The 26,850-nt window shown below is 33.2% G+C and overlaps 4 protein-coding genes across 13 annotated transcripts in view; 1 reads left to right on the forward strand and 3 right to left on the reverse strand.

Moving 5' to 3' along the window:
• LOC105212879 (dynein axonemal heavy chain 7) overlaps nt 1–26,850 on the reverse strand; it is a 370,911-nt gene that overhangs the window by 67,139 nt on the left and 276,922 nt on the right. The gene's annotated exons all lie outside the window — the stretch shown is intronic.
• LOC105212882 (mitochondrial inner membrane protease ATP23 homolog) lies at nt 78–2,570 on the reverse strand. Its single transcript, XM_011185222.3, has 3 exons — nt 1,853–2,570; nt 1,590–1,790; nt 78–320 (listed from the first exon to the last, which is right to left on the reverse strand). Exons 1-2 carry the CDS (start codon nt 2,471–2,473, stop codon nt 1,593–1,595), a joined length of 819 nt encoding a protein of 272 aa, XP_011183524.1. The 5' UTR covers nt 2,474–2,570; the 3' UTR covers nt 78–320; nt 1,590–1,592.
• On the forward strand, nt 3,174–5,406 carry LOC105212883 (cell division cycle protein 20 homolog). Its single transcript, XM_011185223.3, has 2 exons — nt 3,174–3,665; nt 3,729–5,406. The coding sequence occupies exons 1-2, from the start codon at nt 3,327–3,329 to the stop codon at nt 4,980–4,982; spliced, it is 1,593 nt and encodes a 530-aa protein (XP_011183525.1). The 5' UTR covers nt 3,174–3,326; the 3' UTR covers nt 4,983–5,406.
• LOC105212884 (zinc finger protein 473) lies at nt 9,275–26,483 on the reverse strand. Of its 10 annotated transcripts, none has more exons than XM_054226795.1 (9): nt 26,341–26,483; nt 21,727–22,186; nt 17,919–18,434; nt 17,142–17,322; nt 15,731–16,981; nt 14,567–14,734; nt 13,756–14,505; nt 13,484–13,693; nt 9,275–12,633 (listed from the first exon to the last, which is right to left on the reverse strand). In XM_054226795.1, the coding sequence occupies exons 2-9, from the start codon at nt 21,931–21,933 to the stop codon at nt 12,107–12,109; spliced, it is 3,810 nt and encodes a 1,269-aa protein (XP_054082770.1). In that variant the 5' UTR covers nt 21,934–22,186; nt 26,341–26,483; the 3' UTR covers nt 9,275–12,106. The 10 variants fall into 10 exon arrangements, with proteins under 10 accessions (XP_054082770.1, XP_054082774.1, XP_054082769.1 ...); XM_054226799.1 differs by having other exon boundaries at nt 15,815–16,981; nt 25,812–26,481; XM_054226794.1 differs by having other exon boundaries at nt 25,946–26,480.

Here is a 26,850-nt window from a genome sequence, read left to right on the forward strand (position 1 = left end):
AACTCAAAATGTTTTGGTAAATGTTTGCTGTCGAAACCACAAGATAAACCACAAATAAATTTCTGAGCAAGCAGTAATTCCAATGGGTGCTGAAGTAATCAATCCATCCTTTATTTTTCAAGTTGTAAACAAGGATTTTGAAATATTTACATATTAAATATTTATATAATAATACATAACAAGAACTTTTATATTGCCAACTAATAAAAATTAAAATATAAATTTGCTTATATTGCTAATTCAGGTTAAAATTTCAGCATCAGCTTCCGTTGTTACGTCGACCGTCTCTACCTCCTCTGAGTCAGGTTCATCGTCAGAGCCTAGATATTTGTGAAAGAAATAAATTAATCACCAATTTCACTCCAATAAAAGCTTTAAAATTCTTCTTTTAATACTTGGAAAAAATAAACCCACTATGAAGTCAAACAGACCACCTAACAGATCAAAAAACATTTCCAAAAATTATGTACAAAATTGTATGCGTCGACGAACTATGGACACTGGGTAACTACCAAAAACTAAACGATCATGTGTCGCAGAATAAGTATACGTTTCAGTGAGATACATGCAATGAGCCATGTAATTACTTTATTTTAATAACAGTAATTATTCGGATGAGTCGGCACACATATACAAATAAAATCATAATCATTTACAATTACAATCGATTTGAAACTAAATAAATAAAAATGTATATACACGATGTTTTCAAAACATATAACATGCTTTTAAGATTCTTCTGAATCGTCATCATCGTCACCACCGCCTTAAAAAAACAATAAAACTTATTAATTTTATTATTTTCTAAAACGGAAAAGGTACAGCTTACCGAAAGAAAACAAGCCCATTATAAAATCAAAAATAACTTGGAGTACATCAAAAAACATTGCTCTTTTATTAGTTAATGGTGTACAAATGCTTTCCGTTTTAACTATTCATTACCGATTACAAATCAAAACTAAAATATTTTTTTTGAGTTTAAGCGAAACAAATATTCCGCTGCCAATTGTTATTATGTTTAATAATCTTGTCACTTTTTTTTATTAAAAAAATAATAGTGTAATCTATTCATACTAGTCTGCTGTCACCTCCCATTCCACAAAAGCAATTTCATTTTTCGCTTAAAAAATCAATTACACTCGAAGCTTTGTTTAATTCAATACTTACTATATGGAAAAATCATATCAGTTATAAAACTAAAAAGTATACCCAAAAATTCACAATCCTCCATTTTCTTGTTTAAACTAAAGTGAATGCGAAGCTACTACCGGATTTATAGCTTCGCTTGAAGTTGCTAAAGCGTTTACCGCATTTTGGCAATTTAAATTAATGTTTGGTGTCTATATGATACAACATAAACAATTAAATTAAAAGATGTGTAATTAAATTAAATCGTGTCAATCAACATTTTAATTAAAATCAAAAACAAAATATTACCATGGTCCATGTGATGGACCAAATATCAATAAGGTCATGGCTAATTTGAGTATTAACATTTGAAATCTGTGTACATATTAAAAATTCGGATTTTTTAATTATGTATGTACAAAATTCTTGAATTTTGTGTATAACAACAAATGAATATGTACCTGTCAAATATCATAGCCGTACATCGGACCCTCCATGTAGGCTCTATGTTGATCAGGTGAATTCCTTCGTATACGCCGACCGATTGGTTCCAAGTCGGCGTAGCATTTTGGAAATACACGTTCAACCGCTTCAATTGCTTCCAGTTTGGTTACATTACGAACCGCCAAAACAGATTGCAAAGCTTTTGTTTTTACACAATTCTAAAAACAATTAAATATACAACTTCAATTTTATGTATACATATTATATCTACTCGACATACCTGATGAGCTTTCTTTATGTCAAATATGGAAGCGTCACCTTGCATCATTGCGCTGAGGAATGAGCAATGTGCCAAATTCGCGGCCCTTATTTCAGTGCACGCTAAATGGTCGATATTCCGAAAATCCAAATCGTTATTGCAGTAATCGAACATATGTATCATTTCATGTGTAAGTACACCTTGAACCATGCCTTCATTGCGTGCCATGTTTTGGCATACAACAATTTGATTCAAGACTGGATCATAACCGCCAGTTACGGTCGTATCACATACTTCACAGGATATATGACGACGAAGATCGATTGGACAGCCCGAACTGCGAAGTGCTCCCATCATAAGTTTGACCAAAGGACTGTTTTTAACACACCAGTAAACGTTGCGTTCACACTTTACCTTGTCGATATTTTCACGGCCCTCCATACCCAAAAGTATCTTCGACCACTTTGGCTTAAATGTTTCACCCCTTCGTTCTGGATACAAATCATAACCCCATTCTTTTGTTTTGCTTTTGTTTGTGTCGCCATTTCCATCTACTTGCTCAGAGTTAGACGCTGATTCTTTGGCAACATCAGCCAAAGGTTCCGTTTCTGCTTTAGCTTCAACTTTTGTAAATAGACCCATTGATAAAAAAAACCGGCAAGGAAATTGTATTCTGAATTAAAAGTTAAATAACAATGCAAAGAGAACACTGTACGACCAACAGCTGTTTAACGGGGATGCCATGTCCGATTAATAGAAACAATTTAATTATCTCATATCTTTAAATATTTATTTATATATATGATATTTATAACATATACAATAAACTAAATAGTAGTATAACAAATTAATCTCGAAGTGTGGCATAACTTTATAAGATAAATCAAAAATAACTTGGAGTACAGTTGATTTTTTTCGTGTGATAAATTTAATAGGGAGAGACTAATTCCATCATTCTTGAAATGATGTTTTAATGATCAAATTTTAGTACAAACGTTTTTATTATTACCTCTACGAAATTGAAAGTCGATTTTCGGTAACAACCACGTCCAAATTAAATGCTTTTTTATATTATAATACAACATTTTTTATTATACAAAATATATGTAATTATTTTGTATATTTTTTACATTTTAAATTAACATAAAGGAATGTTGTAATGTGCTTTTATGATAATCAAGTTTTTATTTCAAGATTACCTATAAAAGTTCTTGGTTGAGTATATTCTTCGTAATATTCTCGAAAAGTTTGCACAAATCCATTGTGTACATGGTATAAGGTTGAAATAGTTGAAAGTGCATGTTGGCAACCATATTTCGTTAATTTTGGCAGCACTGTTTTGTCTTCATATTTCAATCTTCGGCGCAAAATTTAATTTACCTGCAACCGCCATTTGTAAAACTTCATATAATTTTGATCCAGAAAGAAAAATTACATTTAAATAAAAGTGAATTTGAAAATTAGTTAAAATATCTAAAACTTAATCTTTCGCAATATGTCTCAATTTAATTATTTGAATGAAATAACCAGTGCACTAACGCTGGATGGCGAAATTACAAGGGGACCAGCACCCCGCTGGCAAAAAAAATTGGAAGCTTCTGCAATGGCTAACAGTCTTAACGGCAGTATAAATGCATCTCGTTCTGTACTGTCAATGTCATATAATACCAGTTTTTCTGGTGTAAATCCACCCGCACGAACACCAAGGAAAGTTAGTGGAGACAAGAAATGCCAGAAAACACCTACACCCAGTAAAGGGACCAAGACGCCAAGTGGTGGTGATCGTTTTATTCCTAACCGTGGTACTAGCAACTTCGAACTTGGCCATTATTTGGTAAGTTAAAAATGTATATTATTTAGAGTATAAAATGAATTGTGATTCTATGTACAAATACAGATTAAACAAGAGCAGGACAAATCGGAAAACGATGATAATGACAATAGCAATAATGCTAACAAAAAGACACCTTCAAAGGTTGAGCGCCAAAAGCTCATATCAGACTCATTGCAAGTTGGTGATACGAAAAGCACGCGGATTTTATGCTATCAAAATAAAGCACCCGCGGCACCAGAATCTCATCAAAATCCGTTGAAAGTGGTTTATTCAATAAACACACCTTTATCGACGAAGAGTGGTTCTCGTTTTATACCAACCACATCGGATCGCATACTAGATGCACCTGACATAATAAACGACTATTATTTAAATTTAATGGATTGGAGTGCTGACAATATTGTGACAGTAGCGCTAGGTAATGCAGTTTATTTGTGGAACGCAGCAACCGGTAATATAGAACAATTAGTGGAGTACGAGGAAGGAGATCATGCGTGTGCCCTTTCTTGGATACAAGACGGCCAAATATTAGCAATTGGTAATAACACTGGCGTAGTAGAATTATGGGACTGTACAAAACAGAAACGTCTTCGTGTGATGGATGGGCACTCGGCCCGTGTGGGTACTTTGGCATGGAATTCATTCCTAGTATCATCAGGCAGTCGGGATGGGTCCATCATACACCATGACGTACGCGCGCGCGAACATAAAGTAGCTAACCTCAATGGGCACACACAGGAAGTGTGTGGTCTGAAATGGTCTACTGATTTTAAGCATCTTGCTAGCGGTGGCAATGACAATTTGGTTAATGTATGGGCGGCGGTAAGTGGCGGCACAGGTAGTGGTACCGAACCTTTGCACGTGCTCAACGAACATCAAGCCGCGGTAAGGGCATTAGCGTGGTGCCCCTGGCAGCCAAACCTCTTGGCTAGTGGTGGTGGTACCGCGGATCGTTGTATTAAGTTCTGGAATGTAAATAATGGTTCTTTAGTTAATTCGGTCGATACTAAATCACAGGTATGTGCACTTTTGTGGTCTAGTAATTATAAGGAGTTGATTTCTGCACACGGATTCGCACACAATCAGCTCACGATTTGGAAGTATCCATCAATGATAAAACAGGCGGAATTAACGGGACACACTTCGCGAGTTCTGCAAATGGCAATGTCTCCCGATGGAAGTACAGTTATAAGCGCAGGCGCAGATGAAACATTGCGTTTATGGAATTGTTTTGCACCAGATCCACATACCGCGAAAAAAGCTAGCAAGGGGGCGAACAAAGCTAAGCAGAGCGTTTTCCGTCAAAGTATACGTTAAGCAGAGAAGTCAAAATCTCGGTGACAAAAAAATAGTGGCAGTATTTTAAATCCATAGTTCTGATTTTCAATTAAGACATTTTATACTTTTGACAAGGTGTTAAAATTTAGACGAAATAATCCTAAGTAGTTCGAAATATATTGGTAGTGATGAGTAGTTATATTTTAACAAAAAAGCTTATGCACAACACCTTGTATTTTAATGTGAAAAACCGCATTTTCATTATGTATTTTTTAGCGTCTTTCATAATCATTTCAATAAAATTTTGTTTATTTTTGTAAATTAAAGTTGTAAGGAGGTTATTTGTGCACTTGACTTATATTATTCATAGATGATATCTTCAAATGTTACGATTTGTATTTTTAGATTAATTCATATTTGTAATGCATGTGTTTAAATAAACATAAATAAGGAACATATTAAATTTTTATTTTTCCTTGATCACTTTCCATATAAATATATTTTATAGATTCTCACTTATTCCACGAAAGTGGTAGTCGGTTTAGTGATATTAAGAAGTTACAAGGTAACTATGAAAGAAAACCAGCCTGCATATACTCTTTATCTACCTCAAGCTAATGCGGCTGATTATCGGCCGCTTAATTATTTCATGTTCCATCTCTATAGCCTCGAGGAAGTGTTGTTTGTTCGATGACTTCTAGTCGCGTTGTAAGATCCTCTAGCACAGTCCTTGAACTGGTTGCTATGAATCTGTTATCATTGGAATAATCTAACGGGAGAACCAGGAAACGAGCTCTTTATCGCGATTAAATTACATTCTGCAGTCGAGATTAATTTTAAGATACAGTTAAAAACTCAAGTCGAATTGCGCTCCTATGCCAAAACGTTCTTCTACGATAAAGTATGTGAGTTGTCAGACTGTAACACTGGGGTTAAATCTACATAAATATCGTTTAGATATTGTCTTTTCAAACAACCGTTAGTTGAACAAGACTACTAAAAACTATGTAATAATTTGCAGCATAGATTGTGATGACTATTCCATAGATTGTGGTTCCAATATCTTGACCTTGACATTGACTTTAAATGTAATGAAATCGAGTCCAATCAATAGTATTTCTGTAACTTTGAAATACATATTCAAAAAATTAATTCTCTTCTTCAATGGCTACCTTTTTTAAATAAAACAAATTGTTTTCAATACATTTTTCTAAAATTCTTATTTTTACATATTTAATATTTCCTTGCTTATTTTTCATGTGTTGTGTTAAACATTTCTCCGACACCAGTTTTGTGTTAATCATGTGTATTTCTAATATGCATGCACGTGTATGTGTTTGTGTGTATAATTACTTGACGCATTTATATTTTATAAATAACTTTACATTCCCACTTCACTATCAACTTCACAATTTCAATTTAGTTCGTATGCTTACAAATACATACATATGAAATAACTATGTCTGCATGCGTTTTGTATATGATTGGTATTGGATTTCAGTGCATACATTTTACAATTTTTTTGCCAAATCTACAATTTTGTTTTTTTTTTTTTCTTCCAAACAGTGATTTCACACACCTTCTCAATTACATTTTATTGAGAGGGGCTTTTCTTAACGGTCGCTGTTATGATGTTATGGTGTAAGGGTAGTTGTTTTTCAAGTATGTAAAATATGTTCTTATGTATGTATGTAATTATCCTTGCTGATTACAGATTAGTTAGGTATTTTCTATGGTCCTGCTACGTTGCTACTATATTATTTTTGTTTTTGATGTTTTTTTTAATTTTTCATTTTATTATTATATTATTATCTACTCTCTATGTTGAATCTTTACTGTATACTTCAGTTGCATTATTATATAATTAGTAATTTTCATATATATATATATATGTATGTATATTTATGTGTATATATCGGATATACATACGAATTTATGTATATGCTGCCATGTATACGATTGTATATATATATAGATATATTTGTGAATATTTTTGTATATAATATATATATATATGTATGTATATATTTATATATAATCCTTTCCGTCAACTTCTTGCTGTAATTTATGTATGTAAGTATGCATGTATGTATGAATTTATTAATATTAAGGTATTGTATGTATGTAGGCATGCTATAACTTGCTTCTCAACTGCTTATTGTTCTCAAAAACGTGGCTTCTGTTTTCGGCTATGTTAAGTTATTCTTTATTACATATTTATTGATTTAGTTCTGTTATTGGTAAGTGTAAGTGTGTTCTTATTTATTGCGTTTACCCGCCTATAAATGTATGTGTTTATGTATGTTTAGGTTGTGATTATTGCATTTTATTTACTTATAGGAAACATGACGCTTTTGCTTCAGTTAATTTTTTTAGATTTATTTTTCCAAGCGTGTCATTAGAAATGTTTACTCTTTAATTATTTAAAGCTTCCAATAAATATCGAGACTTTTTCATCATAAAGTTAACTTGTCATCTATTGGTGTTAAGACATTTCATGTTAGTTCGTGTTCGAATTTTTTAGTTAAAAAAAGTAAAATAAATTTTTCAAACAATTAAAACTATTTAATATACATATTTATGAGAGTAACTGCCTGTATTCGCCTTAAAGTAGGCTTTTATAATGCGTTAAATACTTTTTTTGCATTTTTCTATAAGACAATGAATCTTTTTGTAGGAAATTAAAGAAATATGTATGTAAACCAGCCACAATATGCTAGCTTATTCTTTTTTTACAGGATAGGAAAGTAATTTCTCATAGCTGTTGTTTCTCAACAAGTTAAGTAGATGAATCCGAAGTTAATTATATTTTGAGTATCCGCTAGAAACAATTAAAGATTATTAAATGAGCGTTTCTGGTTTTCTGAATGCAATTGTTGGAGTGCATACTGTAACATTGTCTTGTCTCGGTTAATTGAACTGTTTGTTTTGTTTTTGTTAATTTTTTAATGTTATGAGTAAAAGTTTACAATTTAAAATTGTTCCCTGCATGGTTATTTCGCCTTTAGTTTCTTTAATATGATTAATTATTCTGTTATGTTCATTAGTCTGTGATAAGTAAAAAAACACTAAAACTGATTTTAGAATATCAAATAAAAACTAAAATGGAATTTAAAAATAGTGATAAACCTTTGTATCATATCAGCGATGTGCATTGCAAAAACGATAACAAATATAACTGTAACCATAAGCAGTTGCCATAAAATCAAAGCACTAAAAATGAAAAAGAGATCCGAAAGCAAAATGTGATTCTGCAATAAACAAATATGTAAAATTAAAAACTAGCGATTGTGATTTGGTCACAAAAGAAAAAGAAATAAAACACATGTTCATATTATTTTCAAAAGCAAATTAAATATATATGTATATATAATTGCAGTGCATTAAAATTTATAGTAAGGTTTATGTTTATAGCAATTGTTACTGCTTGCTGCTGTTGCAATTGTTTAAGGAGTTATAAGAGTTCAACTTAAAACAGTGCATACATTTCTATTTTTATGCGCTACAATATTTCTGTTTAAACATATTAATATTTATTTTCATTTGACAAACTGTGCTTTAGTTGTTACAAGGATATGTTTTTATTATTTTTTCTTATTATTACAACTTTATTTCTGTTTTTTGTTTCTGTTATTATATATATGTATTTATTTTTAATTGGTAGATATTCAACTTTTTTAAAGTATAAATACCAATATATATTTTTTAAATATTTTAATCAGCGATACTTCATCAACTTGTGAAAATAATATTCTGCTTTTCTACTTCTTAATGATAATACATATGTATCTTTTTATACATTTTCAGTGCAATAAACGTAATTCCTAACACATTCTAGTAGACTGCGCTTATTGATTGGCATATATTTTGTTTTCTTTTGTTTTTGTAATTGCTCACGCTTACGCATGTTGCTGGAAGCCGCTAAAAATAACGCACATTTACAAAGCGAAAATAAACTTTCAACACATCTAAATTGTTATTATCATTTTTTGTTTAACTCTTCTAAGCTTTGCCGCCCAACTACTCTATTTATTTCCGTGTAAGCGTTTTGCTCATAAGAATTTTATTTGCGACCAACAAAGTTTACCAATTTTAGTAAATAAGTAGCCACCAATATATGTCAATATACTCAATACTGTACAGTTACATTAGTTATGCGTTGGCATGGGCATCGTTTTTATGTTTTTCATCTAGCTAGTGCTTGTCCAAAGTTAGTTGCATATTTATAGCTAATACCTATGCTTTTCATTGCCACCATTTTATTTATGCTTATCGTACGCTCAGCGCGTATGTTAATGTATGTTGTTTTTGTTTTTGTAATTAACCATTAGTATATATTATTTGCATTATTTTTATATCCATATAATGACAATCCTTGTTGTATTAGTTGTTAGCTTAGTAAATGGGCCTAAGTGTATATCGTATATATGTATGTATATATATTATCCACTAAAACTACTTTTTATGCAATAATTTTATCATTATTTCATTTATTAGTAATGTGTGTATATATATTTAAGCATTAGATTGCTATCTCTTACAAAATATTTTGCTGGTGTTTTCGTTTACTATACGCTTGCTTAACGCCGCCGCTTATGCGCGAAAAAATCGAACTCACCTTCCCCCCTCCTACCTTATTATTAATTAACCACTATCCTTTTATCGTACATTCATTTATGCGTATCGATTAATTGTAAATTAAAGCGTTAACAGTTAATATTTTTTTGTTTAGTATTGTATTTGCTGTTGTTATGTATAATTGTATTTAGTATTTACGTTAGATTAAATATTTCATTTGTGTATATGCAATTGATAAATATCTATGTATGTCTGTATGTAATGATGTATCGATGATTTTTGTTACTATATAAATACTTTCTGCACCAGTTGAAATGTCAGTGTGGTTTGTATTGATCTGAAATATACATTTGGGTCAGTCATAATATTTCGGTTTAAGAGCCAGAAAGGTTTTCAATAATAATAATTAATAATCAAAATGTATGTAGTTTACGTTTGAAGATAATTTGTTAAAGATTTTAAATAAATTTAATGGAACCAATAAGTTACTGCCACAACTGGTTTGAATTTATTTTATTTTAACTACTGTATGTATGTATATATGCACATAGTCATTAGTCCTTTGCGAACGTGTCTGGTTGTGTTGTGTCTATGTGTGTACGTGTAATACGCGTTAGTACAATAATTTTATGATTAACGGATCCAATAACATATTTATATATGTATATAATGTATGTATAGTATATATGTATGTATGTATAACTAATTTAATGATTTTCATATAATGTTCACTAAGTTGTCGCTTTAAAATTTTTGCGTAGGCTTTTGTTTTTAGACTTCTTTAAATATTTTCTTATTATTGCTGCTGCTGCCTTAATTTCTAGTTACATGTAAATGAATAGTTTAATTTGGAATTTTACACGTTCTTATGCTGGTTTGCGTACATATTTAAATGTTTATCCTTTTTTTGTTGCTCTCATCAATAATAGTAATATCGAATTTCAAATGCTCAACTTTAATTTACAATTTTTGCAAAAACTACGCTTAAAGCCACACTACTACACATGTAATTTTAATTTTTCATCATTTATCATTCATCATTTGTTAACAACAAACGATCCTAACCAACAAAAATTTAAATCAAAGTCAATTATGAGAATAATTTTCTCTTTTATTCTAATTACGTCTCGTCTCCTCGGAGTCTCTTAATTTTACTCATTTCTAAAATGCGAATAATACAGCGTATCTCTTATATTTTACTTTTATACGTTTAATAAATTGTAGTTTAATTAAAAACGGTTGTCACCGAAAAGTTCTAAACCATTTAGCTGCAGATAATAAAGAAAAACTAACTGAGTTGGAAATTACAAAAAAAAAAAAAATAAGGGTAAAAAGGAATATCGAGATCGCAGCCTCACTACACGTTGTTGTTGATATTTTCAAAATACTTCTTTGCATATATATTTTTATATATGAATTCATTATATACAACTATCGTCGATACTTTACATAGTTATATGTATGTATCTAAAACACATTGGATGGCACGATTTGTATTCTTCATAGTATGCAATGAAACCGTAGAACGAAAGAGAACACGATTTTGAAAATCATCTGCTTAATTGCGAATTATGAAATTTACTTAATCCAAAATAGTTGACAAATTTTATTTTAATTGAAAATAAATAAAGCTTTTGGAAGCATATTTTTTAATAACAAATTAAAAAAAATAATAATTAACAAAAACTTTATTTTAAGTCACTGCAATTTAATTAATGTCTGAACTTTCTCAAATTGGGCAGTTCGCAAATTTTAAATAAATACTTTTATGTAATTAGTGAACTAAAAATCCACAATTCAGCGCGTATCCAATCGTTTCAACCAAACTCGATGAAAACCTACTTAGCATAAATCTGAAGAAATAAGGCAAGAAAAACACTGGTTACGAAAAAAAAGTGCTACTACTTTAGAAGTAGAGGTCTGGAAAACTCGTCAATATTGCACAAAACTACTATTCGAGACTCTCAATACAAAGTGCTCGAAAGTTCGAAATAAACAGTAAAGTTGAAAAGTAAAGCTTAAAAATAGAGTTTTCAAATAAGCACATTAGAATTAGAAATTGCTTACGACATCAGATTTATGCTTAGCGGATGACAGCATGTTGCGAGTTTTTCAATAATTTATCAACAACCTGGCTTCTTTTTCACATGAAATGTTGCGGTTTAAACTTATTCTCTAATTATACAGAAAGAAAAATGTTGCTTGTGGTCTTAATATTGGTTTCAGGCTATATATATGCGTGTACAATAATGCAGCACTGTTACTGTTAGAACAATTGGCTTAAATTAACATCTTAGAAATATGTGCAGAAAAGTAAACTTCATTAACCATATGAATTCTGCCTTACTTTAATGCTTACGCTTCATAAAAATGTTGCCTTTTCACAAACACGCCAACAACTTCCAATCTCGGCTGAATTTCTAAGCACCAGTCGCCATTGCGCCATTATAATAGCAGATGCAGCCTCGCGTTTATCTCAGCACCGTTCTATCCACCGCGTTAATATCATTAACGTTGTTGTTGTTACAATTATTATTGAACGCTGCCGTCAACGCGCCTCACCAGTGTGTGAAATTATGCTGCTGTTAGTAAACCACCGGATGTTGCTCGACATTCGCTGGCAAGTGTTGCAACTGCATGGCTGCACGAGCCAACACGCTCGGATCGGTTTGTATGAGTGCGATAGGCACAGTTGGCGGTTGTTGCGGTTGAGGTGCATGAGCTTGTTGTTGTGCCTGCACCTGTGTTTGTTGGTGATGCGCCTGTTGTTGTTGTTGCTGATGTTGACGATGTTGTTCCTGCTGTTGTTGATGTATGGATAGTTGTAGTAGTTGCTGCTGTTGTTGTTGCTGCTGCTGCTGTTGATGTTGTTGCTGTTGTTGCTGCTGCACCTGTTGTTGGTGTTGTTGATGTGCTTGCTGTTGTTGTTGTTGCTGCTGCTGCTGCTGTTGTTGTTGTTGTTGTTGTTGCTGCTGTGGTTTCTGGTTATTGTGCGAAGTTATAGTTGAGGTAACCAACGGCACAAGACTAGGGGCCAACTGCACGGCGTTTGCCGCTGCTGCGCCCGATGTTATCTGTTGGATAGTGTGCATGGTCGGCGTTTGATGGGGAACTAAAGGAAAATGTGAAAATTATTTATTGTATATGTTAAGTAATTTAAAATCATATAATTTGGTATTGTTAGCAAAATTAAATAAATAAAACAAACATATCACCGGTTTGCAGGAATGGAGAATAAAATATGTAATAGAAAATAAGCTTCTTGAAGCCATTATTCTAGTTATTTTATGAAGTATGACACGTTTAAGGTTAAATTAGTGTAGACATAATATAACGCTATACCCACAACTATTATCATAACCATAACGATATTTACTATAATCGATTATTGGTGTCATAACCATAAACTGCTGATACTTTCATTCGTAGTATTTGTTTTCATTTCGAAACTGCCAAACAAAGCAATTAAATGAGCAGTGACAAAGAAATTGATAGATTATTTGTTAATATTATAACAATATATGCTAAAGAATCAATTCAAGCGAAAGAGATATTGATTGGCGTATACATCTTATTAATGTTAATAGGTTTCAAAACGGTTACCATCAACATTCCTAAAAATAGAGGATATGGATGAAAAATAATTGTTTGCCTATACAATAATGTCTCGGAAGTTGTATGCCACTTTTTTGAAGTTAATGCCACCTTCATTGTGCAAATTCAAGGAACAAATTCATGATGAAGAGTGATTATCCCTCACACTGTATATTTTTGTGATTGAAATGAAATTTGGAACAAAAATTTAAAGATCGACAAACAGCTTTTTTTACACCTATAATTGGAAACATTGTTGCTGATAACTATAGCGATCTTTGAAAAATCTCGATCGAAAAATATTCTAAATTTTACCGCAATTTCAAAGAATTGAAGAGCAAAGACAATTTAATTCATTTTTTACTTACGAAATATTGGTTTTATTTCCTCTTTGACCGACGCCAATATACCAGCTGGAATTTGCGGATGCGGTTGCGGTGGTGGGGGCATTACCGCATCGGGATGGTTCATCTTCATGTGGCGCTTCAAATTGCCACGCTCAACAAAAGCCTTGCTGCACAATGTGCAGGCGTGCGGCTTCTCACCTGAATGCGAACGCATATGTGAGACAAGATGACCTATAACAAAATACGGATTATAGATTAATATACCCATCGTTAACATTTTAAAAATCACTTACCCTTGCATATAAAGGTTTTGGGACATTTCTCGCATGAAAACGGACGTTCACATTCCTGTCCTTTAGTGTGACTACGTTGATGGAATAACAGATTTCCCTTGAGTGGGAACGATTTACCACAAGTCTCACAAGCGAACGGACGATCACCAGTGTGGCAACGTGACATGTGATTAATAAGATGCTCTTTACGTGTGAATGGCTTGTTGCACACATTGCAACAATGTGGATTGTCGCTAGAGTGCTGACGCATATGATTGTTCAAATGCTCTTTACGCGTAAATGTCTTTTGGCAATATTCACATTTGTGCGGTGAATCGCCAGTATGCAAACGCACATGATTCGTCAAATGCTCCTTGCGTGTAAAGGTCTTCTTGCAGTAACTGCAACGATGTGGCGACTCGCCAGTATGCTGACGCACATGATTTACCAGATGTTCCTTACGTGTAAACGTTTTTGTGCAGTATGTGCACTTGTGCGGAGATTCTCCGGTATGCTGCCTAATATGATTCACCATATGATCTTTACGCGTAAATGCCTTCGTGCAATAAGTGCATTTGAACGGTGTTTCGCCCGTATGTTGACGTATATGATTCACTAGGTGTTCCTTGCGTGTGAACGTTTTCAAACAATATGTGCAACGATGAGGCGATTCGCCCGTATGTTGACGTACATGATTTAGCAAGTGTTCCTTGCGCGTAAACGTTTTCGAGCAGAAATCGCAACGATGAGGTGTTTCGCCTGTGGATTGAGCTTATAGTATTAGTTTTAAAAACGACGACAAGTGTTTTACTGGTATAAATTGTGTACCTACCTGTATGCCAGAGAATGTGATTGGTGAAATGCTCCTTGCGACTAAAACTCTTGCCGCATATCTCACATCTAAAGGGTGTGTCATTAGTGTGTGAACGCATATGATTAGCTAGATGCTCTTTGCGCGTATACTTCTTGCCACATACATCACACTGGTGGGGTGTTTGACCTGATAGCGAATAAAAAGAATTCATTAGTATTTATATAAAAGTCTTTTTAAATTTCGCAATTTAATGAACTAATGTTTAAGTATGAAAATATGCTGGACTCAATGTATTAACTTTTTTCATTAGACTCTCGCATAGCATGATGAAATGCAAATTTTTCCAATTATTTACTTGAAAATGCAACACCATTTTGTTCCACATGATTATTTAGAGTGGTGGGTGGTGGATTCAAAATTTGTTCCTCTTTTTCTTTTTTAATCGTAATAAATTCACTGTAACCATTGTGAGAATAAAATGGAAACATTATTGATATAATTTTTCAGTTTTCACTAACAAAACCTTAAGCAATTCCAATTATGTACACTAAACACAGTGTTGCATTTTCTAAATAGACGCTTGAGGGGTGCAGGGTGCTATTGTTATCCTCAGAGCAGGAAACAACATTTTTGGTTCCAAACTATATTGGCAGCACTGTATTTCGCTCAATAAATTGATCAAATTTAAGGAAAAGGACATTAACTTTATGTTCTCTTTTTTGTTTTAACGAAAATTGTTAAATTTACTAATAATGTATTTTAATTCAAAAATATTGTAGAATTATTTCTTCCATTATTTTTTTTTTTTTGCGTTTCTTCCTTCCGATTCCAATCAAACTCTTTTGAACTAATAAGGATTTATTGCCAAAACTGTAGATCACAGAGAGGTACTTTTCATCATTGAGAGAATATGAAACACAAATCTTTTTTTCATGGCTTGTAACTTCCTGACCTAGCACCTATTTAATCACGTAAGAATATGTTGACTTGTTTTCTAATAAGAATTGAAATAGTAATAGAAATGTGGAAACCTAGCAATTTCTTATTTACATGATGCCCTAGGTAAAAAATTATGTACTAATTTTCCATTGCTTGGATAAATGACGTGAATGAAATGATAATATTGTGAGGTTAAAGAGGGGGGTTGTCTTTTGTGACAGCATAACGCGCCCCACCACTCACCAGTGTGCCACATGTAGTGGTTAACATAGTGTTCCTTGCGGGTGAAGGACTTCTTACAAATATCGCAACGATGTGGCGTCTCACCCGTGTGTTTGCGCACATGATTCACCATGTGCTCCTTCCGTGTGAATGTCTTGGCGCAATATTGGCACCGGAACGGCGTCTCGCCCGTATGCGAACGAAAATGGTTATCCAAATGCTCCTTGCGTGCAAATGTCTTCTGACAGATCGTACATGCGAATGGCTTATCGGTCGAATGTCGTTTCATATGCCGCTCCAGACTTGCATTGTTGGCGAATACATTGAAACAAACGATGCACGTAAACATTGGTCCGCCGATGTGTATCTTCCCATGCCGCGTTAAATCTTGTGAGGTGGTGAAACCTTGTCCACACACCTGACAATTGAATGGTTTCCGTTCACTATGATAACGGCGATGCACGATCAATTGATAGCGAAATTGGAATATTTTGCCGCAAATATCGCACACATGTGTACCAGTAGCAATTGGTGTGCCATCAGGTGCGAGCGCGATGGTTGTCGTCTGATCCACAACCGGCAGGCCACCTTCCATTTTGGGCATCAATAGCTCCCCGGTCACAGTTGGCGTTGCTGTTACAGCAGTAGCGGGGGCAGTCGTGGTGCCACTTGTGCTGATTGCCGTCGTTAAATTGGTTGTAGTTGTGGGCGCTACCACACCGCTTGTTGTATTTGCGGCTGTCGCAGCGGCAGCAGCTGCAGCAGCGGCCGCATTAGCGCTAGCCACTACAGCCGCAACCGCTGCATTGTTGCTCGCGTTAGTGTGCGGTGGTGGTGCAGCATTGGGCACTGCATGTGCGGCTTGATTCATTACATCACCGTGGATTTTACCAAACACTTCATGATAGGTAAAAAGCTGCGAGAAGTCTTCAATGTTAACTTTATACATTTCAATGGGCGGTTTACCCAATCCAACATCATCTTTTACTTCGGTTTTCGGTGCACCCAGAGTTATGGTTGTGGCACCGGACGTCGTCGGCGCGGACGAAGCTGTTGCGCCTACGTGTTGCATAACTATGGATTGATTTAGCTTTCCGTTATCTAAAAATGGTTTCTCCTCCTTAATATTTTCTCGTTGCAGGAGTTGTTGTTGTTGTGGCTGCTGCTGTTGTTGTTGTTGAGTTTGCTGTGCCTGCTGCAAAGCGGCAGTTAGATGTTGTTGCGGTACATGTTGTTGTTGTTGTCGATTGTCATCACTTGCATTTACCGCAGCTGCAAAAAAAACAGTTATTATTCAAAATTAAGACTTGAAAACATTATTAACAGTAAAACAAGAACAATTTCTGTTTTCTGACACAGGATAAAGGGTTTGTCTTCGAAAGATCACAACAGACAAACAGCAACACTTTCAATAAGGATAATTTTAAATTACCGTGAATTTGTAATGTATTTGTTTGCTGCTGCTGTTGTTGTTGTTGCAGTTGAACTTGTTGTTGTGAATGTGTATCCTGGTCCGTTGCTTGCTGCCGCTGATGTTGTGTGATTATAGTTCCATTTGGCAAAATATTATAGGGAAGCGCTTGGCCATTTGAAACTACCCAATATTTGCTCAACTGAAAAAATAAATAAATCGATTATTTACATACAAACGTACATATAATGAAAGGCAAATAAATTTTATTATATTTAATTAAAAAAATAAAATGAAAATGATATTAGTGCGATTGTATGAATAGAATAAGTAGAAAAATCTAAAATATTGCAATAAGGAAATATTGAAGGCAAAGATCTTAAATAATTACATTATAAAAAAAAAACAATTTAGTTCCAAGTGAGAATTTAGATTATTTGTTAAAAGCATGTCGTGCAATGGGGAGTATAGATCTACAAGCTGAAGCTGGAAAACAAATTGCTGATATTATTCACGAAACCTCTACATTTATAACCTATTATAATACTAATGGAAACATTTTATGCAAATTACACGGCCTCTATTAAAACTCTCGGCAGTCGGACCGATGGAAGTTTCTATAAAGCCAGTGTGTTAATGTTTACGTAGTTATGTTTTTGTTTGGATGATTATGCGCAATGAGCCGGTGATTAGTTGATATGCATGTTGAGCAATTGTGCGAGTGTAACAGAATTTTCAATTTTGCCCGTTTCTATTTTATTTTTATTTTTTGTTTGTACTACGACGTAAAAGGCTTACGTTTGGTGCATTTGTCAATAGTGCAGTTGATGTAGTTGATGCCGTTGCTACTGTGACTCCAGTTGAGCTTATTGTTTGCTGCTGCTGATGTGTTTGCTGTTGGTGCTGTTGCAATGCCGGTTGCCCTATCTTTGTGTCAGCAATATTGCCAGTAACGACAGCTGCAGGATTCGTGACACTTATGCTCAGACCACCGATTGTTACAGGAGTCGTGGTTAGGGTGGTCGGAGTGCCACCTCCAGCTGCAGCGGCCGCAATTGTCTCTGCCGTAACAGTGTCCATTGAAACTGGCTGATGCTGGACTGGTGCTGCCATTGGTATTACAGCATTACCAATCATGCCGCCTCCAGCACCGACGGTGACAGTGGCTATAGAGGAAGGGGTTGTTGCTATGGCATTGGCAGCACCACCAACCCCACCACTACCACTGTTTAACGACATTGAATTACTCTGCTGCTGCGACTGCTGCAACTGCAATTGTTGTTGAGCTGTTTGTAGTCTTCGATTTTGTTGTGGCTGCAACATGTTGTGGATGCTTTTAAAAATGAAATATCACAATTTCAGACTCAAATTTTTTCTTTTCTAATTTGGATGCAAATTGTTATTTTTGGCATTATTTATGTAAGCTACATAACATTCATATACATACATACATACATACATACAAACATATGTACATACAATGTACGATTATATATGCACGTGATTTGTTTGCCAACCAACAGCTCTTTTAGCACATACAGTATTCTAGATGCAGGAACGTATATCCACAAATGGTTGTTTATGTGTGTGTGTTGACGAGTGCAGATGTATGTATGTGTGTGTCTGCTTGCTCGTATGAAAATGTTGTGTTCTCAAAAGTCATTGTTCAATATGTGAGTTTACAAATGAGTGCAAATGAATTAATATATATGTAAAGTGAGCTTTTAGACAAATGCATAATATTATATCTCCATAAATATATTTACATACATATGTATAATATATATACATTGATACAACGTTAAGCACGTATACATTCTTGTGAGAAGAGACATCCACACAATGTCAAATGTCAAATGAGAATAAGTACAATAAATCCATATATGTATGTATGTATGTATGTATGTAAGATGCTTATGTAAGCTTTTGACTCTACGATTATCTATTAGATGGATATCAATGTTTATTTATGTATGTGGTTCCGACGAATGTCAATTATAAGTTACTTTGACGCTTCGTTGGTATAAATTTCGCTCATTTACATGAATAGTGTCGCAACACAGCAAATATTGCAAAATGTCGATAAGTGTATTGAATAAATAAACTATTGACATGTAATATATTTAATAAAATGCTGAGCATACGTTGTCTAAAAAGAGTGTACTGAAGCTTAGGCGTAGGCGTAAAAGTGACCCCTTTTAAATTATGTCATTATTTGTGGAAAATATAATTCAATTTCGCTGTCATAAGTTACATATGTCGTTATTACTGAAATAAGCAACATGAAAGTTTTAATTCCCTTTTCACTAATATCGTTATAACACAAAATATGTCGTTCTTTCTGAAAATAAAATCAACATCATCCTATGACAATATGTGTTGTAACACTAAATATGTCTTTCTTTATGAATAAAAAACATGCCTAATTCTGGTACAACTGAGATCTATCGTTGTTGTGGTTAGAAAGTAATGCAATATAACATTCTTATTACATGGTTTACTTTTTCTACGCATCATAATGAAGTTTTTTTTTAAATATGGACGATAAAATTAACCATATTTCTGCATACTCAACTCAAAAATCGTGTTTATTGAGTTAAGACACTATTCAAGTAAATGAGCGATATGTTATACATTTTTATCCATTCTTAAATATTACAAATTAAGTTATACACCATTAGAATTCGAAAATGAGAAACGGGTAGGGTTATCATTGCCTATTTTACTCGCGTTCACACAATCATATTAAATATGTCCATCGAGCTCATCTCAATTTGGTTGAAAAGTTGATGGTACACAAACAATCCTGTATTGTTTAATGAATAAAAAGGAAGCAGTGGTTACTCAAATGTCAAGATTATGATCGTTGTTTTTATAAAAAAAACACTCTCCGATTTCAATAACAAATATGGTATTTGTGTAATTTCTTTCGAAATCTGATAATAGCATTATTTAATATTTCCAATCGCTATATATAGTACTTATGTATGAATGTATGAATTAAAACTTGATCTATAAACACATGTACATATATTCAATTTAATTCCATCTACATATATACACCATTTAGAATTCAGATCTACGAATGAAAATAAAATGTTTAAATAAGACTTGTAAATATATTCTATTAGTATATGCACATATGTATGCACTTATATAATTATTTTAAGAATCGGCTATAAGACTATCTTCACATTTATAAAAATATAATTATCTTCAATAAGCACAGGCCCATCTAAAATTGCTGCTAAACAAAAAGATTAACGCAAATTGGGAGCGCCATCCCATAAAATGGGACAAGACATTTCATGGCAAGTCATACTCGACACACACTGCCATGGACACAAAATTTCATATTCCATATTGAATACGGCTGCGGGAAGGCAATAAGTAACTATTCGATATGAAAAGGACTTGGAGGAAAATGAGAAAGAGCAGAATCAGAGATGAGGTGTGGCGATAAATAAAAGGCACGAACATTCCTTTAATAGCGATAGGGTAAATTACATTTGTAAACGAGAGTATTTTAGTAGGTAAATAATTGGCGCTGCAAAATGTTACGGAGCATAACCTAAGAGGAGAGGGTTGAACGCAACCAAAGAGAGTTAAATTGCCAACGACATTCCTAAATACAAGTAAACTCATTTGAATACATGTATTTAAATATTACTGTAATATGTACTCTATTTAAAAATTACAATCCGATTAATGGTTATATATTTTGCAATATTCGAAAGAATTCGCTAATGAGAGTAGTAGGGATACGATACATCTCAGATGTACTAGAATTACAATACACTTATGGCATTTTTCTATATTTTCTAAATAAAAGACAATTGAAAACTTTAAACCGCTCTCCTGAAAAATAGACTTTTTTGAGTTGTGACACTATTCATGTAAATAAGCGATATGTAAATATGTGTATATAAAAAGTGATTTTTGAGGAAATATAATCTTGTAATAAAATTTTATTATTTTGCAGTTACGAAATTTATGTAATTCATATTTATAATAAATTGGCCTACAGTCTGTAAGTCAATTCTGTACATTTGACGGAAAAGTGTTTTCAAATAATTTGCCAAAAATTGCTTAAATATTTATATCTTTGTACATAGTGATACTAATATAGACTCTTCTACAGTTTTATATGTAGTTACAGAAACATAATTGTTTAAGATAACTTAAAGACAGAATGTATGCGCTTATTTACTTTTAGTATTTAATATTAATATAAATGAAATCAAATAACTGAATAATGAAAAAAAAAACGTATTTGTGAATAACGGTATATTGGTAATTGGTATATCGAAAATCCAAACCCATTTATATAAATCATTATTAAACAAAACATTAAAGGTAATATGAAATAGAATCCGAGATGGGCGATGCAAATAAATATTGTTAGTGGTATTAGATAGTATTTATAAAACTCAATGACAGTGCGAATAGACGAAAAATTATGAATAATAAACAAGCAGTATTTACAAAAACACAAACAACAAAACAAGTTTTTATTTAAAAATATAAAAGCATATTAACCAAAACTTGTCAAGGAATTAAACCCAAACACCGACTCAGCATTTTATTCTTTGGCACTTAAACTCACCTCGTTCAGTTGATGATTTTGTGTTTGTTGTTGTTGTTGTTGCAATTGTAGCTGCTGCAAATGGTGAGAATTGTTAATATGTTGCTGTGGTGAATGTCGTTGCTGTTGTTGATATTGTCGATTCAATTCATTAGCTGTGGCAACAGTAATTGTGGCTTTCGCTGACTCACCAGGAGTTGCTTTTACTGTTGCATGTTCACTATTCATTTTCTAAACACCACAGAATCTTGTTCTGCATGGCGAACATCTTCAATAATTATTTGAAGTGCCCTGCACTTTCATTGATTTTAAATTATATATAACTTTTTACAAACTTGTAATTTATACAAGGAACGATTATTGTACGATTCTATATATGTACGTGTACATATGTATGTATGTACATGCACATTTACTTGGATCCCAATACAGCTTTCAAGTGTAAAGGCAGGATCCTCAAAAATTACCAATCGTTGAAAAACTGAAAATTCCAATAAGATTACAAACATTACTAGTACCTTATAAGAACAATGGTGATTTAATATATGATTTAAGATAATCAGCCCTAAAAGGCACCATTGTCCGAATGATTAAATTGTTATGCATCTACTAACATGTACAATGATCTAATTGGGGCAAAACCTAATTATGAATTCATATACATATGTATAATATATATTTAGCTGCTTAAAGTACTATTTGCAATATGCACATTAACCCGCTTTAAAACTGGATGATTTTACTTTATGACGAAAATATGCGAAAATATATAAAAATGAATAACCGCCTAAATGACTGAGACTTCGTGACCGCCGTACATAACACCTTTGCCTCTACCGCAACCATTTCCCCCTTTCAATCTTCTTTCTCGGCTCTTATATTTTGCCATTCGTCTTGCTTATTGCATGCAATTACGTATGCATATGTATGAATGCATATCAGCAATATTTGTATATGTGTGTATGAGTGCGTTCACTTCCCATTCGCTCTTTTCCGATTTTATTCACAAAAAAGCTTCCTCTCGCTCTTGCGAATGCCCCGCCGCATCAAGTTAGAATAGAACAACAAATACACCTCACCGCACTAATGCCAATAAGATAAAATACTACTGCAGTAAGGCAAAACTCCGACCCCTTCGGTAAAAACGACGACGACAACGTCAGCCCGCATATTGTCTATCTACTGTCCAGTGCTTTTGAATTATATTTTTTGTATTTTAACCATATGTGTACTTGATGAATTTCAAATTTCAATAATTTAAGATGAGAAATTGGGCAGTTTAAAATATTGTATAAATAGAACAATTGACAGAACCAAATGAAATATGCATTCAAACCAAAGCGAATAATAAGTTCTTCTGCTCTATTACTCATTTAATTAAAGTTCATTCATTCTCTTTGCACTCTCTCTCCCTCTCCCAAATTCGTTATAGTCATCGTCATAATTATCTTCATAATCCGCCGTCTTCGTGTTTTCGTAGCGCTATGTTCTGTGTTTTGTGTTCTGCTATGTCGAGTTTTGACTGAGACTAAGCTATTGAACGCTCGTTCTATTGCTACGAGCTTCTGCCGCTGTTCAGACGTTTTAATTTCGTTTTCCATTATACTCAATTAGAGTGCATTTCATAATTGTTTAATAAATAAAAAACGAAAATTAGTCGAGGTGAAGGTGGGGCAAAGTAGATATACAGATTGGAGAAGAAATACTAAATACTAATTTATTTGTGCAAGGCAGCAAAAGGTGCAGGGTTTCTGTAGAGCCTTAAATATTTTCTTTTTAGTTTAAACATTAAATTAACAAAATAGAAAATGAAACGTACAAAATATAAAATATACCTATTTTTTCATTGCTTATCTGAAGACTATAACAATTTAGCAAAATAAAATTGCGGCTTAACACAGCCGCTTACAAAAATTTTGACTTTCCCTGACCTTGACGACGTCCATTTATTAAAACTCCAAATGTAACTTTTTGACAAAATAATTACATTTATCAAAAACAAAATATATTCATCTGAGGATTTAAATTAATAAATTGTTTAATATTTAAATCACTGCTGTGTTCTTCACTCACGAACTTCACGAACAATTTAACAAAGAATCTTTCCCAAAGCTTAAATTATTTATAAATATTTAAACTATTTTTGCATAAATTTTCACATTCACAATGTTAAGTAAAAATTCGTCCATATGGAAGCAAGAATGTACGTATATATATATATATGTATGTATATATCTACTCGTACATGTCTGTATGTACGAAAGGTTGTGCATTACGCGGGCATCGGGCTGTCGATTTCTTACTACGCACGGTCTAGGTACATTTCAAAGCTCATTTCATTTCCCGCATAAATACAACCCTGCCTTCTGCTGCCTGCTCGCTCGCTCATAAACTCGATTATTCGCTATTGCTTCCTCAACCCAATTGCTTCGCATTCAACCAGCCGAACATTTACCCACTCACACACACACTTCTCAATTTAATACCTGATACATATTTACAATTACCAGAATGACACGATGACGTTAATAAGTCGTCTTTTCTGTACGTACATTTTAAGTTTTCGCCTCTCCAAATCTATACTCATATGTATTATTTGGTTATTTGTTTGCTTCACTTTACAAGAATTATGACAATTGCAAATTCCGTGCTGATTACGAGTCACTTGATTTTCAAAATTCCTTTTCAACGTACTCAAATATTGCATTATACACTATATGCAACAATATATATACATATATATATATATTTGTATGCGCTTTAGTTTTAGCAAACATATTAGTTTTCTGTTTTTTTTACACAAAATATTTGATACACAATTAATATGCACATTTAGAAGTGCTCATAACAAGTTTGATCCATTGTGTGTTGTTTTTATTTTTATTGTGTTCTTAATGGGACGCCATTGAATAATAACTTTTGAATTAACTTGATTTAGAGGGGAAGAACTTTGGTATCAAGCAAAAAACAAGGAAGAAAGAATCCGAATAGAACAAAATACGTCGGCGGAGGTGAGACGACGAGTTAAGGTGCGTAGACTGAACTCAACTGAACCGAATTAGGTGGAGAGAAGTGAAGAGAACTCATCGAATTCGCTGCCATTTCCTCAGCCGTCGTCGCCAACACCGCCAGCACAAATGTACTGGCTTTTTCGAACGCTGCTGAGAGGGAGATGAGAACGAAGAAATAACAAATGTACGTACAACGAGAATGATTGACGCTCAATTTAGTGCACTCATACTAATCGGCCGCTGCGCCTGACGCGACAGACAACTGCTTTTACACAGATTCTGATTAACGCAAGGTGAGGGGGTACTACCCAACCAACAGTGCTGTGTTTCTTATTGGGAAAGGTAGCGGTAACAAGTTTGGTAATGGGAGTAGGTTCTTAAGCTTATAGTCACATAATCTGATATGAACCTTTAATCGTTCGGAAATATACTAAGATTTCTACAACCATATTTAGTTGTTAAAATAGATTTTCAGAAGATTCAGCTTCGTGCAATATTAAATTAAATTAATTGGTTTAAAAATAGCAGACAGGAACAGAATTGATTGCATTTAAGCTTGATAAAACAGCAGATAATAAATATTATATAATGATGAATTTCAAATAAAAGTTGTAAAATTAACCTATTTAAAAGGCTTGGTGGGAAAGCACTCAATCTCGTATTGGAATTTTTGGAAATATCAGCGGCTAATATCGGACACCGATATTGTTTATAAACAAATGCTAATTGGGTATAAATCTTGTTGACCCTTCTTAGACAGCAGAGCCCCCCCCCAAGTTCATATTTCCAACCAGACATAAACATTGTGCCCTGTCTCTTTACCTAACCAACAATTCTAACCAACACAACAAATACATATACACAGCGTCATTCGCTGCTGCCGCTCTAAGCAACTTCAATGGAATAGCCGCGGTTCTGCGAACGATGGTGTACGACGCATGCCCACAAAGGTCATATTGAAGATTTTTGGGAGGAGCAATAAGAAGGCGTTTACGCGCTCTTTATACAACTACAGCATATGTTTTTAATTGAACTTAAACATCAAATATAATCAATTTTTAGTATAAAATATATATATGTATATAGATTACTTACTATTTTATTTTAATTTCATACTAGAAATTTTCAAAAAACAACTAAGCAAAACTTGTTCATATGCACTTCTTCGCTTTTATATCCCACTTTTATCATAAATTATCTGTTGTATCAGAATCACAAATATAACTCACTTTTAAAGGATTTATTTCAACAATTTCTGCATACTCAAATGTAAATTTCCCACTCTTTCAAATATCAAAAAATTGTAAACAAATGATAAAATATGCGCCATTCTTTGATACAGTGCTACACATTGCATCTGGCAGCACTTCCAAGCACCACTCCTCTCTGCTGACGACACTTTGTTTAGCTTTAGTCGAATCCCAACGATACTATGACGAATTAACACATCTCAATCTCACGAATTCCTTAATGGCCGTCGCCACCACCTTCGTCTTCGAAGTATAGTACTCGACTTGTCTACTCAAATTGTCATTTCACTTTCAGAAAATTCATAGAAGAATCTTTATTTTTCAAATTATACACACTGTTTCTGCACATTTCGGTGTAAATTTTCTATACTCACAATCTTCACCACTCACTTTAACACTTTACAGCTTTTTTGAAATGTTTTGAAATTAAAGTTCTTATCAGAATAAAATAAAAGATCAGACTTTTCTAATGAGAAATGTTCTACCCGAACTCCTCGACGAATTCTAAATATTAAAAAGAGTGCCACACGTTTTCAAACCATTGTTCTTAAGAAAGTTGCCACATGATCAAGGCTTGTATTTTTTATTAGGGTAAGTACACAGTAAACATAAGTATATTTTCAAATATAAAAATTCCTCAAAATATAATAAATTATTACAATTTGTAATTATGGTAGAGCTAAATTAACATGTTTATCTTTCAAATATTTTGGAAGCTATTTCTCTTGCTGCGATTTACTCATAACGTATAATCATCATAAGAATTGGTATAATCAAAAGAAATATTCTCATTTAACTGATACTATTTTTTTATATTTAATAATTTTAAGACTTTGGAAACTCTTATTACTTAGCAATACTTTTATAATAAAATTTATTATAAA

This window comes from Zeugodacus cucurbitae, chromosome 3 (assembly GCF_028554725.1).
Source record: "Zeugodacus cucurbitae isolate PBARC_wt_2022May chromosome 3, idZeuCucr1.2, whole genome shotgun sequence".
NCBI classification, from domain to species: Eukaryota; Metazoa; Arthropoda; class Insecta; order Diptera; family Tephritidae; genus Zeugodacus; species Zeugodacus cucurbitae.

What these genes read in the sequence shown, in the direction of transcription:
- LOC105212882 (XM_011185222.3), bottom strand. Translation starts at nt 2,473, where the DNA reads ATGGGTCTATTTACAAAAGTTGAAGCTAAAGCAGAAACGGAACCTTTG. An exon ending in ACATAAAGAAAGCTCATCAG is followed by an intron (nt 1,791 to 1,852) that starts GTATGTCGAGTA and finishes AATTGTTTTTAG; the next exon opens with AATTGTGTAAAAACAAAAGC.
- LOC105212883 (XM_011185223.3), top strand. Translation starts at nt 3,327, where the DNA reads ATGTCTCAATTTAATTATTTGAATGAAATAACCAGTGCACTAACGCTG. An exon ending in TCGAACTTGGCCATTATTTG is followed by an intron (nt 3,666 to 3,728) that starts GTAAGTTAAAAA and finishes GTACAAATACAG; the next exon opens with ATTAAACAAGAGCAGGACAA.
- LOC105212884 (XM_054226795.1), bottom strand. Translation starts at nt 21,933, where the DNA reads ATGAATAGTGAACATGCAACAGTAAAAGCAACTCCTGGTGAGTCAGCG. An exon ending in TATTGACAAATGCACCAAAC is followed by an intron (nt 17,323 to 17,918) that starts GTAAGCCTTTTA and finishes TTATTTTTTCAG; the next exon opens with TTGAGCAAATATTGGGTAGT. An exon ending in CCACTACATGTGGCACACTG is followed by an intron (nt 14,735 to 15,730) that starts GTGAGTGGTGGG and finishes ATTCGCTATCAG; the next exon opens with GTCAAACACCCCACCAGTGT.